Source organism: Erpetoichthys calabaricus, chromosome 10, assembly GCF_900747795.2.
Source record: "Erpetoichthys calabaricus chromosome 10, fErpCal1.3, whole genome shotgun sequence".
Classification (NCBI taxonomy): Eukaryota; Metazoa; Chordata; class Cladistia; order Polypteriformes; family Polypteridae; genus Erpetoichthys; species Erpetoichthys calabaricus.
Genome location: NC_041403.2, coordinates 94,899,163 through 94,914,384, shown reverse-complemented (window position 1 = coordinate 94,914,384; position 15,222 = coordinate 94,899,163). Strand labels below are relative to the sequence as shown.

General features: G+C 34.9%; 1 protein-coding gene across 3 annotated transcripts in view; it reads right to left on the bottom strand.

Annotated features, from left to right (window-relative positions):
• Positions 1 to 12,082, bottom strand: part of zmynd8 (zinc finger, MYND-type containing 8) — an 85,652-nt gene extending 73,570 nt beyond the window's left edge. The window contains exon 1 of one of the 3 annotated variants that reach the window (XM_028811631.2): positions 11,935 to 12,082. In XM_028811631.2, the coding sequence (XP_028667464.2) occupies positions 11,935 to 11,948 (14 nt within the window). In that variant the 5' untranslated portion in view covers positions 11,949 to 12,082. Of the gene's footprint in view, positions 1 to 9,358; positions 9,460 to 11,934 lie in introns of those variants that run through there. The other 2 variants (XM_028811635.2, XM_028811633.2) reach the window with 2 other exon arrangements.
• Positions 12,083 to 15,222: the final 3,140 nt, after the last annotated feature.

The following is a 15,222-nucleotide window of genomic DNA, read 5'->3' as shown; positions in this document are numbered from 1 at the left end:
TTGGCAAAATTTAGCAGTCTTTGCAAACTTCAAAAAGCAAATGGCCTAGATCTTGGTTCCACTTACCTCAATGACCATGCTTGCAGAGAGTTTATTGGAGCAATAGCACAAACTTCAAGAGACCAGATCGAAAAGGAAATTCAAGAAAGCAGGTTCTTATCCATTCTTGCAGATGGCAGTACAGACACTGGTATAACAGAACAGGAGTTGGTTCATGTCAGGTATGTGAGAGATAATGGTGACATATCCACATACATGATCAAATGTCATCCAGTCAAGAGTGCAAATGCTGCAGGTATTTTAGAGGCTATTGATGAAGCAGTGAACACCATGGGTATCAGAGAAGACACATGGAAAAAGAAAGTAGTGTGTGCAAATTTTGATGGTGCTGCAGTGATGATGGGTGAGAAAACAGGAGTAGCTGGGAGACTGAAACAGAGGATACCCCGCATCTTAACAATCCACTGTGTGGCATACAAATTAGAGCTAGCCGTGCTGGATAGCATGAAAGGCTGTGAGTACCTGGTGAAATTTGAAGATACACTGAAAACCATCTTTAAGATTTACTACTATTCCCCAAAGAAGCGAAGAGAACTGACAGAAATAAGTGAACAGCTAAATGAGAAACTGGCACATTTCAGTGGCCTGAAGAGCACACGGTGGCTTCCAAGCCGGCTGAGATGTCTGAAGGCTGTGGAAAAAAATTACACTCCCACTGTTGTTCATATGGAGAACATGGCAGGAGGAAGTGATGTCAAGTCCAAGGATGCAGCCAAGGCTAAGGGGGTGATGCAGGAGATGAAGACTGAGAAATTTGTTCGCTTCCTGCATTTCATGTTGGACTACAGTACCATCTTATCCAAGTGCTGTACTGATTTTCAGCATGATAACCTAAACATCACACGAACAAATCAGTTAGTTGAGAGCACCACATCACGCTTACTCAGCCTAAAAACAAAACCAGAAGAATACCAGAAAACCTTGGACACAAAGTTCACAGCAAACGAGGATGGTAGCATTTGCTACTGTGGAACTCAGCTCAGAAAACGTCAGCGACCTCCTAGAAGAGGTGAGGGCACAGACAAAGACACCTTTGGTGCAGAGATTCAGAAGATTATTGACAACACAGTCAAGTACATGGACAACAGATTTAAAAATCTGCGTGAAAAGCCTCTCTCTTGTTTCAAGGTTTTTGACCCTTCCACTCTTCCCTACCCCAGAGAAGAGCTGGCAAATTATGGGGATGAAGAGGTGGATTATCTAGTCACACATTTTGCCAGTTTGCTAGATGAGGAAGAGAAAGAGAAAATTCCACAAGAATGGATGGATCTAAAAATGTGGCTTGCAGAACACCGGGGTAGCAAGGTAGATGATTGCTTGTATAGAGATCTCCTCTCTGAGAATCCAGAATACCTCTCTCATATCTTGTTGCTGGTGAAATTAATGCTGACACTTAGTCCATCAACAGCCATCTGTGAGAGAGGATTTTCTTGCATGAACCGAGTGAAGACAACACATCGTACCTCTCTACACCCTGAAACACTGAATGACTGCATGCAACTCTCCATTAATGGGGAAACAGTTGAATCTTTTTGCCCTGACAAGTCAATTCGTTTCTGGATGTTTTCTGGAAAAGGTTCAGGACACCTGGATCATAAAACCCCGACAAGAACAAAGAGCAGTGAAATGGAGGCCGATGCACAGGAAGAGAAAGCTGATGAAGGAGATGCTATGCCCTCAATGTCGAGTGGCATTTTCTCATCCGTGACTTCAGTGGAAATTTCAAATTCAGAATCTGACACAGACTGATTCATGTTCTACACAGTTCTTACAAGTTCATAGAAATTTCTGTTCAATTAGAACCAAATATTTGAGTTGATGATTGTAATTTTTATACAGCTGTTGTAATTTGTGTTTTAACAATTTTTTGATTGATGTTTTGTTTCCTTTACAATATTATACATTAAAAATAATCTCTTTTTTATTCGGGCTACTTAAATTTATTTTGGGCTACCAAAAACTGAAGAGTGCCTGCCCGAAGGGCTACCAGTGATTTTGAAATTTTGCGAGCCCTGAATAAGAATAACTGATTACAGCTAGCAGTTTGATTGTACTATATACTTTGATGTATTCTAACATGACAAACCATGTCTGATGGACTCAGACCAGCTGCTTTATAAAATGGCAACCCAAAAATGAATTGCAAGTATTTCTGTTGTATAAGTGAATAAATGTTTTGATTTTAACATTTCAATTTTGCTACCTTCAATGTCCTGTCTGCTTTCTTATGTCTCTGTCTTCACTTCAGCCATTAAAGAAACATTTTACCTATCTGATTCTTTTCCTCATGTAATTTCCTTTTTGGCACTCCTATTTCCTCTTTCTCTGGTCTGCTTAATTTTAAATATGCACTATTCAAAGTAATAAAAGACTGCTTACAGAATTCCACTTCCCCTACTGTTAAAATCTGCATTCACTTATTTATTAATTCAATACAGTAAAGGTAAAGGATAAAGTATTAACATCTAGGTAGTAAGTAGAATAAAATTTGGATAAATAACACAATTATCATGCTTCTTGGATTTCTTGGCTTGACTTTACCATCCATAGATTTTATGAACACTTTCTCCATGCTCTTATCCTGGCAGTATTATGCACAAGAAAACTAACAATCATGGATCAGACACTAGTTTATTACAAACCACATTTGTGCAGACATCCACAATAATTCGTACCAGGCAATTTTGAAGTTGTCTGTTAATCTAACATACACATCTTTATGAGGAACAAGACTGAGGCAGAGGATCGCAGATAAAGTTCCTTTAAGCCTGAAGGCAAAAGGACTAAACAAAAAAAGTAAAAAAAAAAAAAAAAATTTAAATTTTTTTTTAAAGTGTTACAAGAAATCACTAATAACTGATTTCTTCCCTGGAAGAAACAATTAACTAGTCTGTTCTACAGCTCTTTCAAAATCAATTTTACCAATAGTGAACACTGTAATAAAACTTTTATCAGGCCGGAATAATACAATTCAACAAGATTAATTTCACTTAAATGCCCTAAACACATTTGCATTTCAATGCAATTCAACTGTACCTGCTGAAAACATGTTACTGTGCTTTTCCCATTTGCTTTAAGAGAGACAATAAATACAAACCTATCATAGTTATCATGATTTAAGTCTCATTATGTGTTTGTAAATTAGAGAGAATCCATTTCCAAACACTGACAATTGAAAATAATGCATCTTCTGTCCTTAACAATGATAACAAAAATCATCTTCAAGGCTAAAGAAATAAAAGAATCACCCTCCAAACCTAGACAATATTACTGATCTAATTTCAGCACTTAAGAATAAATCAGCATCATATGTAGACGTAAGCACCTGAACCAATCAGCAGCAATGCTCTATAAGAGTTAACACAGTCTAAGGCCTAAACAATACAATGAATCCAACCTTATTAACTGGTAATACATAAAAGAACAATGTATTCAGCCCTTAAGGAGAAACATACTAAGTGGAAGGAACAAGCCTAGACTCAGTAACAAATAATGTATTTCCTGTTAAGGAACTAACCTTTCTTTATTTATTACTCTATGGAAGCAGAACTCTATTAGCCTTTGGTTTTTCAAAGAGGCTATGTAACTAAACCTAAATCCATTTTTTTTGGAAAAAAGAAAGAAAATTCAATAGATTCAATAAAGAATTTTATCACTTCAGTGGTGAATGTGATTAAATTGGATGGTTGGATATTTTGAATCTTGCAATCCATCTTTCTTTAAATCTTAACTATATTTATTCAGCAAAATCCACCTACACTGATAATCATTAAATAACAAATTTCAGTAAGAACAAATTACATTTTTTTAATCATTTTATTTTTTCACTTTCTGAAATCTTGAACTATACCAAATTTCAAAATGTCTACAATCCTAGGATAACTAGTAGTGCTGATCGGTGAAATTCACCAAATCATTTCTCACAGGGAATGTACTAGTTTTGCTGGTGACCTTGTTCACTGAAATTTTCCCTGGAAATATTTTTTCTGCCAGTGCCTCATACTGTTTTATGAAGTTAGCATCATATCACTGAACTGTAGAAGACAATGTTGCATGCGGATGTCACTAACCAGTGGTTCTCATACTGTGTACCACAGTGCCCCACCTCAAAGGGGCACCATGAACAGCAGAGAGATAAAATAATTTAAAATTAGAGGTACCATGGCTGATGCCAATTGGTGCTACATTTTTAAATATTTACAGTTAGGTCCATAAATATTTGGACAGAGACAACTTTTTCCTAATTGTGGTTCTGTACATTACCACAATGAATTTTAAATGAAACAACTCAGATGCAGTTGAAGTGCAGACTTTCAGCTTTAATTCAGTGGGGTGAACAAAACGATTGCATAAAAATGTGAGGCAACTAAAGCATTTTTTTTAACACACTGCAAGTCTGCTGTATTCACTTGCAGATCACTCTGTCCACAATGTGCCATATTGCTTGTTCTCCTTACCCCATGTAAAACTCATGCTGGCTGTGCACTCTATGCTAACAGGTTTATTGCCATATCAGACATTTGTTACACTTTGGGCAGAACTGTATAATGTGTTATAACTATGTCGATAGCCAGTCAGTACTTCAACTTGCAATATTTTCATTTGAAAGACTAGGGGGCTCCGCCTCCTACTTGCTTCGCTCGCCTACCCCCGTGTTTGGTTTACCGGATACAGTAATCCCTCCTCCATCGCAGGGGTTGCGTTCCAGAGCCACCCGCGAAATAAGAAAATCCGCGAAGTAGAAACCATATGTTTATATGGTTATTTTTATATTGTCATGCTTGGGTCACAGATTTAAGCAGAAACACAGGAGGTTGTAGAGAGACAGGAACGTTATTCAAACACTGCAAACAAACATTTGTCTCTTTTTCAAAAGTTTAAACTGTGCTCCATGACAAGACAGAGATGACAGTTCTGTCTCACAATTAAAAGAATGCAAACATATCTTCCTTTTCAAAGGAGTGCGCGTCAGGAGCACTGAATGTCAGAAAGTGAGAGAAAACCAAACAAATCAATAGGGCTGTTTGCCTTAAGTATGCGAAGCACCGCCGGTACAAAGCTGTTGAAGGCGGCAGCTCACACCCCCTCCGTCAGGAGCAGGGAGAGAGAGAGAGAGAGACAGAGAAAAACAAAGTCAAAAATCAATATGTGCCCTTTGAGCTTTTAAGTATGCGAAGCACCGTGCAGCATGTCGCGTCACAAAGCAGCTGCACACAGAAGATAGCAACGTGAAGATAATCTTTCAGCATTTTTAGACGAGCGTCCGTATCGTCTAGGTGTGCGAACAGCCCCCCTGCTCACACCCCCTACGTCAGGATCAGAGAAAGTCAGCGCAAGAGAGAGAGAGAGAGAGAGAGAGAGAGAGAGAGAGAGAGAGAGAGAGAGAGAGAAACAAAAGTAAGTTGGGTAGCTTCTCAGCCATCTGCCAATAGCGTCCCTTGTATGAAATCAACTGGGAAAACCAACTGAGGAAGCATGTACCAGAAATTAAAAGACCCATTGTCCTCAGAAATCCGCGAACCAGCAAAAAATCCGCGATATATATTTAAATATGCTTACATATAAAATCCGCGATAGAATGAAGCCGCGAAAGGCGAAGCGCGATATAGCGAGGGATCACTGTATACAATTTAAAGAGATTGTTATTTTCATGAGAATTCTTGCATATGCATTATTTTCGCTTTTACTTTAAAAATTTTTGTAAAAACAATACTTGTCCTTTATTTCTGGCCCCATGCATGGTTACATCTCTTTCTCGCCATATGTATAATGCTGCTCGTGTTGTAAGGGGGGTGGCGGCTGAACGCACGCTAAGGATATGCTGTCGGTTCATCTGCAGTCTTTTTACTGCTTGCGAGCTGCCTGTTCTGCTTATCGCATGTCATTGTTTTAAGAACTGGGAGCACATGATGCTTGTCTGCCAAATGCAATCCAACAACAGCTAGGTTAGATGTCTGTGGATTTGTTTTAAATGATGGCTCACTGCCTTGTCTCGAGTGACGTTGTAAAAACAATAATTGTCCTTTATTTCCTGCCCTGGGCGTGGTTAAATCTCTTTCTTGCAGGACGTATAACGCTGCTCGCGTTGTGAAGGGAAGGGCAGCTGCTATCGCGTTGCCCTTCGATCATTTTAAAGCCTGTACAGCCACTCTCCTTTTTGCCACTTCGTGTCTCTGCTGCTCACATTGTGATCATTTCTCCGTGATCATAAATATACAACTGACCCAATTGTGTTTTCTTTGAAATTAAACTTGTCGTTGCTTTAACTGTTGCAGGACCACAGATTCTCATAGTGTATGTTCCATTATTGTGTAAATATACATTTTGTGCACTGAATGATGCGAATGCAAAAAGACTTTGTTTTCTGCTCTTTGCCTTTTATTTCTGACCTCGCTTTGTCCTGTTTTCTGCTCTTTGCCTTTGATTTCTGACCTCGCTTTGTCCTATTTTTTCAATTACACCTGGTCCTGATGATTAATTTCCTTTTGTTTGCGATAATGCTATCTTTTAGTCGTCAACGTTTCATTTATAACGTATTGTTCTTTATACGCTTTATATGCACTGAGACACCTGTATCTGTGTGTGCTGCTTCCCTTTACACTACTGATCTTTTTGCTGGCTGTGCTCTGATATTGCTTGTAAGTAGGGCGTGTCTTGCAAGAATCTCATGTTCTATATCCCCGCGATCTTTCGTCTCGTGGGTCTTTTATTTGTCTTCCATGATCTTAACGTGAAGATCACGTATCGTCTCCTAGTCATTCCCTCCCACAGGATTTTTTTTTTTATAATAGAGATATAGCTGACCATAATGAGAATATTATGAAAACCGTTGCAACATAATAATTCACTCAAAACTAGTTCAATTTCTCCTTTCCCACTGACTTCAGTGCATTTCACTGAGTTTGCCAAAATTCCTGAACATTTTTGTTTTTGCCAAATATGAAAAGAAGCAAATTCAGCTAGATTTGCTCATCACTAATAAACAGCTGTCAGCTAACTTCCACGAGAAAAGCCAAAAATGCTGGAAGACCTTAAAAAAGTAAGCATAACATACTCAAATCCTCTAACTAAACTGCAAATCATTGAGAATATGGGAGGAAAACACACTCAGACAAAAAAAAAAAAAACATGCAAAATTCATATGGATAATGGTTGGGGGTAGAATTCAAACCTAGGACTGTGAAGTCCTAAGGCAGCAACAGTTCTTACACAACAGCACCACTATTCTGTAAAACCTAAAACAAATATGCATTTGTTTAGAATATGCTGAAAAAGTGGCACAACATGATTATCTACTTTAACATATTAAGATTTTAAATACATATTGGCAGATTGAAAAAATTTTCACAGAGCTCTAATTTTAAAAGGAGGGTAAATAACGCTAAGCAATTTAAATAAAATCATTGTGTAATTATAAAAAATGTTCATGTAACCATTTTTCATCAAATCTGATTCAATTCCTGGCCTTCACTTTATCCCAGCTGTGATAGGTGCAGCACAGTAACCAACCATGAACAGGTTGGTTTCATCACAGGTCACACTCAAAAATATACAAAAGGCTACTTTAGAAAGAGCAAAAAAAACCACCAAAAAACTTAACAGGCAAATTTTTGGGTTGTGAGCAGAAACCAGAAGTACCCAGGGTAAAAATGCACAAAGAGGAAAGGGACACTTTTCACATTCCACACAGCAGGATGCAGTGTGGAACTCTAACCCATCTATGAAGTAGCCACACTAATCACTGTTCTAACATGCACACATTAATGAAACATTAATTGTAATTAAATTTACAAAAAATACCATTTTAACGCTTTATCAAAGCAATTTAATTTCATTTAAAGCTTGTACTTTTAATTCGGGTTTTCAGAAGATAATTTTTACTTCATTTTTCTTATGCCATTTTTTGTGCAGTTATTAATCATATTTCTCTCTACTGTAATTCTTATAGACAAAACAGCATTTAATATTTCTTAAAGTGATGAAAACATATACAAAAAATTATTTGCTTCAGCACTAAACTCGCACTATACAGTACTTTTCTCCTCTTTTAAAACATAACGTGCAAAAGTAAGAGATGATGAAAAAACGAATGGTATGTAATGTTTGACAGAGCAGACTTTGTCAAGTGTTTAAAGTTGCCACTGCAGAAAGGACCAACCTTCCTTTTTTCTTTTCAGAATAAAATAAGCATACTTTATATTTTCACATCATCCCAATTACATAACACATATTAAGCACATATTCGACACACCTTTACTTATAATTCAAAACATCAATATTTGAATATCACTATTTATGGACAACATTATGCCTGAGTCATTCTATGAAAGCATCTCTATATAGTGTAGTATTCATTTTATGCAGATATAGCGTCAAGCTCACATATGCAAACATATCATTGCTTAAACGAAAACATCACAACATAGAGTATATTTGTAAATACAGTACAAAAAATTTGTTAAACTCTCCAAATGCATCTGTCAATATTACACATTTACATTCAGCTTCAAGTCATAGTTGCTTCACTGCTATTGAATTCTTTCAAATCTTATTAGAAACTAAAATTAAATAACAGCTTGTCCAAAATGATACATTTCACTGGTTATTTGCATAATATGCTCTAATATAAATATAAAAAACTTAAGAAAGAAACAATCTCAAAGATCTGTATATATCATGTCTATTTTGACAAAATTATGTGATAAAGTTTATGGTAGGTGTAGAGTTAATTTGCTGGAAGGTTTAAAATAAAACCTTCTCCTGTTACACATTCCAGGAACGATGTACTTTAGAATGACCTCCTCTTATTAAACAAGCCATGAATTTTTGCACACATGACATGAATACTGGTTAAATGCTAGGTTTACAGAGTCTCTTATTCGTGTCCAGATCTGGCCCATACTTTTCATTAGCAAAGTTTTCCAGAAGATATCTTAAAAATAAATCATATAGTCTATGGCACCAAAAATAACTGACTTATCAGATCACTTCTTTCCCATGGGTGCAGTCTGAAACTGATTAAAAAAGGGACAGTTTCTTGTTCTGTGAATACAGCAGTGAAAAAGCAATTCACTACATTGTTAAATGCGGTTAAAACTCAGATGGTAGAAGTAACTGAATATTGAAATGTAGTGAACAAGAAGACTGTGTCTGTCACATACCCTGGTAATTCCTTCAATAGAGCAAAAATTATTTAAATAAAATACCTACTTGTTACTATGCAATGCACAAAAGTGACACACAGTAAGCATACCTTTGTCTTATGCATAGAATATATAATAAAATTGTTCAGCCTGACCTTAATTTGGCTGCTTGTGATGAAACAAAGATGGTTGCAGAATTTTCCAGAAGGGCCTTGCTCTCCGTGCAGCTATACTGCAATTGTCAATCTTTAACCTCGGCAGTGCATGCGATTGGTTTGAGCGTTACATAGGAGAGCGTGATTGGGCTGTTACACTGTTGAACATACTCTGCTGCTACCTTGCCTCTTAGACATTTGCTGCAATGCAGATATTGTTCAAAATAAAACTAAAATATAACCATATTATTTTAAATTTCTCTAAACAGTTTATAATGCACAGTAAGATCTATCTTTGGACAATAAGGAACACAACGTTTGATTTCTTTAGCTATTAAAAATAAATGCTGTACATGTGTTCATGATTTTCTAAGAATGTATGAAGAAAACTGACACTTGCATAGCTTTCTGTTTTTTTAGCTAATTATGTTTTCACATTTAACCTGAATTATTTTAAAATTTTCTTTTGACCAGAAATGTACAATATAGTCTTTTAAAAAACACCTCACCCTGTAATTCAACAAAAGCAAACAAAACACATGGTGAATTACTTCATTGTTTTATATATATGTGTGTGTGTGTACATTATATATATATATATATATATATATTATGCACACACACACACATACATACACATACATACAAGCTATTAGCCAGACATTGTACTGTTGAGAAAAAGGCACTGGACTTTAAACCTTAAAGATTGCTGGTTCAATCTCAGCCTCTTTTTCACTATGTGACTCTGAGGAAATGACTTGACTGTAATGCATCTTGATCTTGTAAGATGCTTTAGGTAAAGATTTATACCAATGATGTATTATACCTAATAGTTATTGATGTTTTGGTCTAAAAATATCTTGCAAACTTATGGCACACAACTGGAATTAAAAAAGGGTGATAATAAACCATTTGGAACTTATACTTGCTTGTGTATAATTTATTGTAGATTAAATATTTGACTGTAACAATGAATTATATAATGAGAGGAACTCGTTGCAAGAATAAGGGACTACTTAAAGTAATGAAACATTTTAAAATAATATTTATGTAACCCAAATTGGTAAAAATCCACAAAAAAAATAAAGTACTAAAATGGTGTCTATTGCAGACTCAGTAAGCGAACAGCCACACTGCAGCAAATGCATCTAGAATTATCAGAAACAGGACACTGACAAAAAGCTTCAACCAAAGCTCAATATGCATGGTGTATCTAGTTTAGCAATACTTTTTTCCACAAGTATTCATTCATAAGATAGAAACATAGGAAATGTAAATCTATTAAAAAATTATAATGCTTCTAACTACAAGGAATTATTTCCATTTCACTTCACAGTATGTTCAACTGAAGCAATACATTCATTTTTTAGAAGGCTGCAAGTAAAACATTTTAAAGCATATATTAAAAACTAAAATCATAGTTTGTATTAACTCAATTAAATAAGTTGCAATAAATTAAAAAGCTGCTCTCCATAGGATTTAGAGATGGTTAGGAATTACTGTAAAATGCCTGCACTTCACTGGTACTACAACTTTAGCTGTGTTTTCCTAAATTATGTCCATACCTCAAGTAACTATGTATAAAACATTTGTGCAAAATGAGAATTAGTGAAACAAATCTACATATATAAGGAACAGGGCCTCTTAATCTTTAAAGGATGAAATCATTGCCTGTGTATCTCTAACTAAAGGTAATTTTAAAACATATAATTAATTTCAAAAGTGATTTTCTAATTGTGTGTTCCCTTAAATTTTGTATTCTGGTTATATATATATATATAGGATGAAATGAGTGAAACCTATTTTGAAGAGAACAATACACAAATTACTTAAACCAAGTATAAATTATATAAATTCAGTACAGAAGCAATTAAATGTGTACTCCTAATTATGTACACTGAGTGATGTTTTGTGCTTATTGGTCATACATAGAACATGAGCATTTATATAGTCCCCAAAAAATATGGTTTCAATTCATCTTACTAAAATAAGTGTATAGAGATTCATGCCTCTGTATGTTTTTGTAAACACAGTGCCTTATACTTTTATACTGATGCAATTTACAACTTAAAACCAGTACAAGTCGACTTAGAAGCCAGGTACAACATATCTGATACATATTTAAACATAATAGATACATATTTATTTGAATACATGTTTAATATTTAGTGAACTCATTTGCTTCTCCAGGGAATCCTGCAGAGTTGAAGCAGCTACATCTGTCTCCTGACTTCCATTAGCATGTGACAAATACAAATAAGGATGGCTCTTAACTAATGAAGAAACAATTAAACAAAAATTAAGTAAATAATTTAGAAGACATTAAAGAAATATGTTTAGGCAAACAAGAACAAAAAGAAAAAGATCTGCCATGGCCATCAGTGCAGTATGGTATCTGGCTGGGATACCATGTGACCACATGCAGACAAGAAAGGCACTTCTGCCTTCCAGAGGAACTGTGTGGTGTGATCTGACTGTTTGTCTCAAAACAGAAAGGTTTTTTCTTTCATTTTTTAATATGATATAGATTTATCAAAGAGCAAGAAAAAGAAATCTAAAACAGAAAGCAGGCTTACCTCTGTGGATGCATGGCTAACACAGTGTTATGTCAATACTTAATAAACATGGAGGACAGCCTCAGTTGTTAGACAGAAAGGGCTTGGCTGAGCAGCTTGATGGCCCTGCTTCCCGCAATACAAGCAAGGCCCTGAATGGCTTCTTTCAACTACCAGGATGTAAAGCTGCAGCGGATTGGTTGAAACATTTCCGGAGTAATTATCTTTGTTCAGCTCAGGCAAGCAGGAGCAGTTTTTCTGATCTGGGTAAAACAGAAAGAAAATAGGCCTTTAGCTAGGCCTGAACACATATCATACTTATCAGCTTGAAAAAAGAACAATCCAAACTAATAAAATTAAAATCATAACCAGCTACAGTATTTATTGTTGTATACAGTCAAACTATTTTGTAGATTCAGTTAAAAATATAATTTAAAAAGTAAACAAAGCCTTAGACATCCATTTAACCCTTTTATTTTCTTAAAACATTAGATTCATTTTGTGTACTAATGAAAATCAGCCTTAGATTAAAATAAGACTTACACACAAGCAGTCACTCACACTCAGCACATACATATACATGCACACGCACACACACACACACACACAGAATGCGAATCTTGCTTCCCAGAAGGAAAAATATATAGCAGAGAGGCATTACTATTAAAGGACAAACAGAAACATTTATTTGTAGTTTACAAACAGCAAGTTACCCTTTATGCATGTTGCTAGTTATATTTTCCTCAAGGCTAATTTTAAGAAAAAGTTAGAACTGAAAATTACATTCTCTTGGTTATTTCACCTAAGAAACACAAATTTCCTTTAAACCACAGGCCTAAATAAAAGCACCTCTTATAATGTGCATTTTTGCTTTTAAACCTATATAATTAGAGAAAGCGCATTTTATAAATTTGAGAAAATAAAAAATTCATTGCTTACTGATTTATACATTTTTGTGCCACCTGAAATATTATAAATTTACTCATTTTGTTTAGTAAATTCTTTAAGCTTTTTACACTTTAATCCAACTGAAGTAAAAAAAAATGAAATAACACTGCAAAAATTTTTTAAAAAAAATTGCACCACTTTAAATTGGAAAACATCTAGGTCTGAAATCTATAGCTTATGAATGTGAATTTGGTCCAAGCAAGGAACAGCAATTTTCAAAATGGTATTTTTACTCTTACGTTTTTCCTTTAACAGAATAAATGCAAAAAAAGATTACTCTGGGCCAGTGTAGTAAATACAAATAAAGCACTTTGTCATTCATTTTAAAATCATCATTTACCTGTTCAAAAAGGTGGAACAAAATGTAAATATGAGGTTATCAGAGTTTTTTTCAACACAGAAAAATAAGCTGAACGAGAAAAAACACGCAGACATAATTTTAATAGTATGTTTATTTATATATACTTTACATACTTTGTCACTGATTAATAATTTGCGATTAATACAATGCATTTCATTATTTTTATATGAAAATTAATTTCTTGAACTCAATTATGATTTGCCTCATAAAGACAGATACTATAAAATCTGAACATATATCTACTTAAACCAAGAAATAAGTTCCATTGATAATACAGTACATATTTGAATAGTGATCTGGTAATTCTGCTGATACAGCTATATAAATCTAACACTTATACACTCTGTAAAAAATATAAGATCTGCATTATTTCAAGATTTTAATTAATTACTAAAATTAACCAGCACAGAAAAGTTATTCTTGAATGCATGTCAAACAATTGTATTTTTAAAACATTCTTAAAATATAATCTTACTACCAAGATCATTCCAGACGTTCCAAAAGAAGCCTCTGTACTCCTGAGATAGAACCCAGCTAAATTGCAAGTTTATCACTGGAATATACCGATACATCTTAAAGGGTCAAGAGACTGGTAGAACAAAGTCAAAGTCAACTATCCTAGGGAATGTCAACCAGCTATTTCACACATCTAGACCTGGTATAATTCCTGGGAAGTTAAAAGCTTTGTTCATATACTGTATGTCAATAAACCTATAAAATTATTATGTCAAGCACTACATAAGTCATTCTGACACGAATTGAGTTAACCAATAACAAAAGTCTCAGGCAATGATGTATAGGAGTTTGTGAACAAAAAAAATTGTTGTAATCCCCCCTCCCCCAATATTTGTTTTTTAAAAAGTATCAGAAAGTTTCTCCATTATTGAAACAGCAGACATACATTCTGTCAGAGCCAAGAAGGAAAGAAGCCTGGTTAATAACAGAAGCAACCTTTGGCTATCTATTTTAGTGCTCGTATTTTCCACCAGTAAGGGAGTGGTGTCCTTACATGACAGTGAAGCAGCGCTGAAACAAACAGCACATGGCATTCTTCCAGTAGAATATTAGCTTTGCATAATTTTCAATAATTATACAAAGCAAACAGACAGAGCAAAAATTACCTATTATAACTTTTTAGATGCTTTCTGTCTCATATTTGGCTCCACAGCTTTTTAGTTTCTTGTCTATTGTTTTATGTTGACAGCACATTATGCAAAATCAGAAAAATAATAAAGCATCTTTCCCATACAATATAAAGAAAATTGACAATGTAAATGAAACACCTACAAAAAGCGTGCTGAGTCACAAAACGCAACCAAAACAGCTCCAAAACACTTTAGAACAGAGCCTACAACTATTTACAATATTGTTTCTTGACAAATTCAATTCTAATTCTAATAGTGGTGTCAGAGGTGGCACTCTAAAATATCCTGTAAGTGCTGAAATAGGTTGCCATCTGGTGGCTGGGACAGCCATTTTAAGTGATTTACATAGATGTCCTGCATCCTTGAAAAGAGCATCAAGCTCTTCAGTAGGTGTCAATATATGAATAATCATGTTAAATGATTCCATTACCATTAGGATAAAAAATCTTCACTAAAACATGAAAGTGTAATTAGTTACAATTGCATTGCACTTATTGGAATGTATTTGTTCTCTAATGAAATCCATAAACCCTGCAAAGAAAATAAACCCACATCTTTCTCTATTGAAAACAACAACAACAACATTTATTTATATAGCACATTTTCATACAAAAATTAGCTCAAAGTGCTTTACATAATGAAGAAAAGAAAAATAAAAGACAAAATAAGAAATTAAAATAAGACAACATTAGTTAACATAGAAAAAGAGTAAGGTCCAATGGCCAGGGGGGACAGAAAAAAAAAAAAAACTCCAGACGGCTGGAGAAAAAAATAAAATCTGCAGGGGTTCCAGGCCACGAGACCGCCCAGTATTTAGGTCTGTAGTGGAATTTGGTGTGCACTGCATAGGTGTAT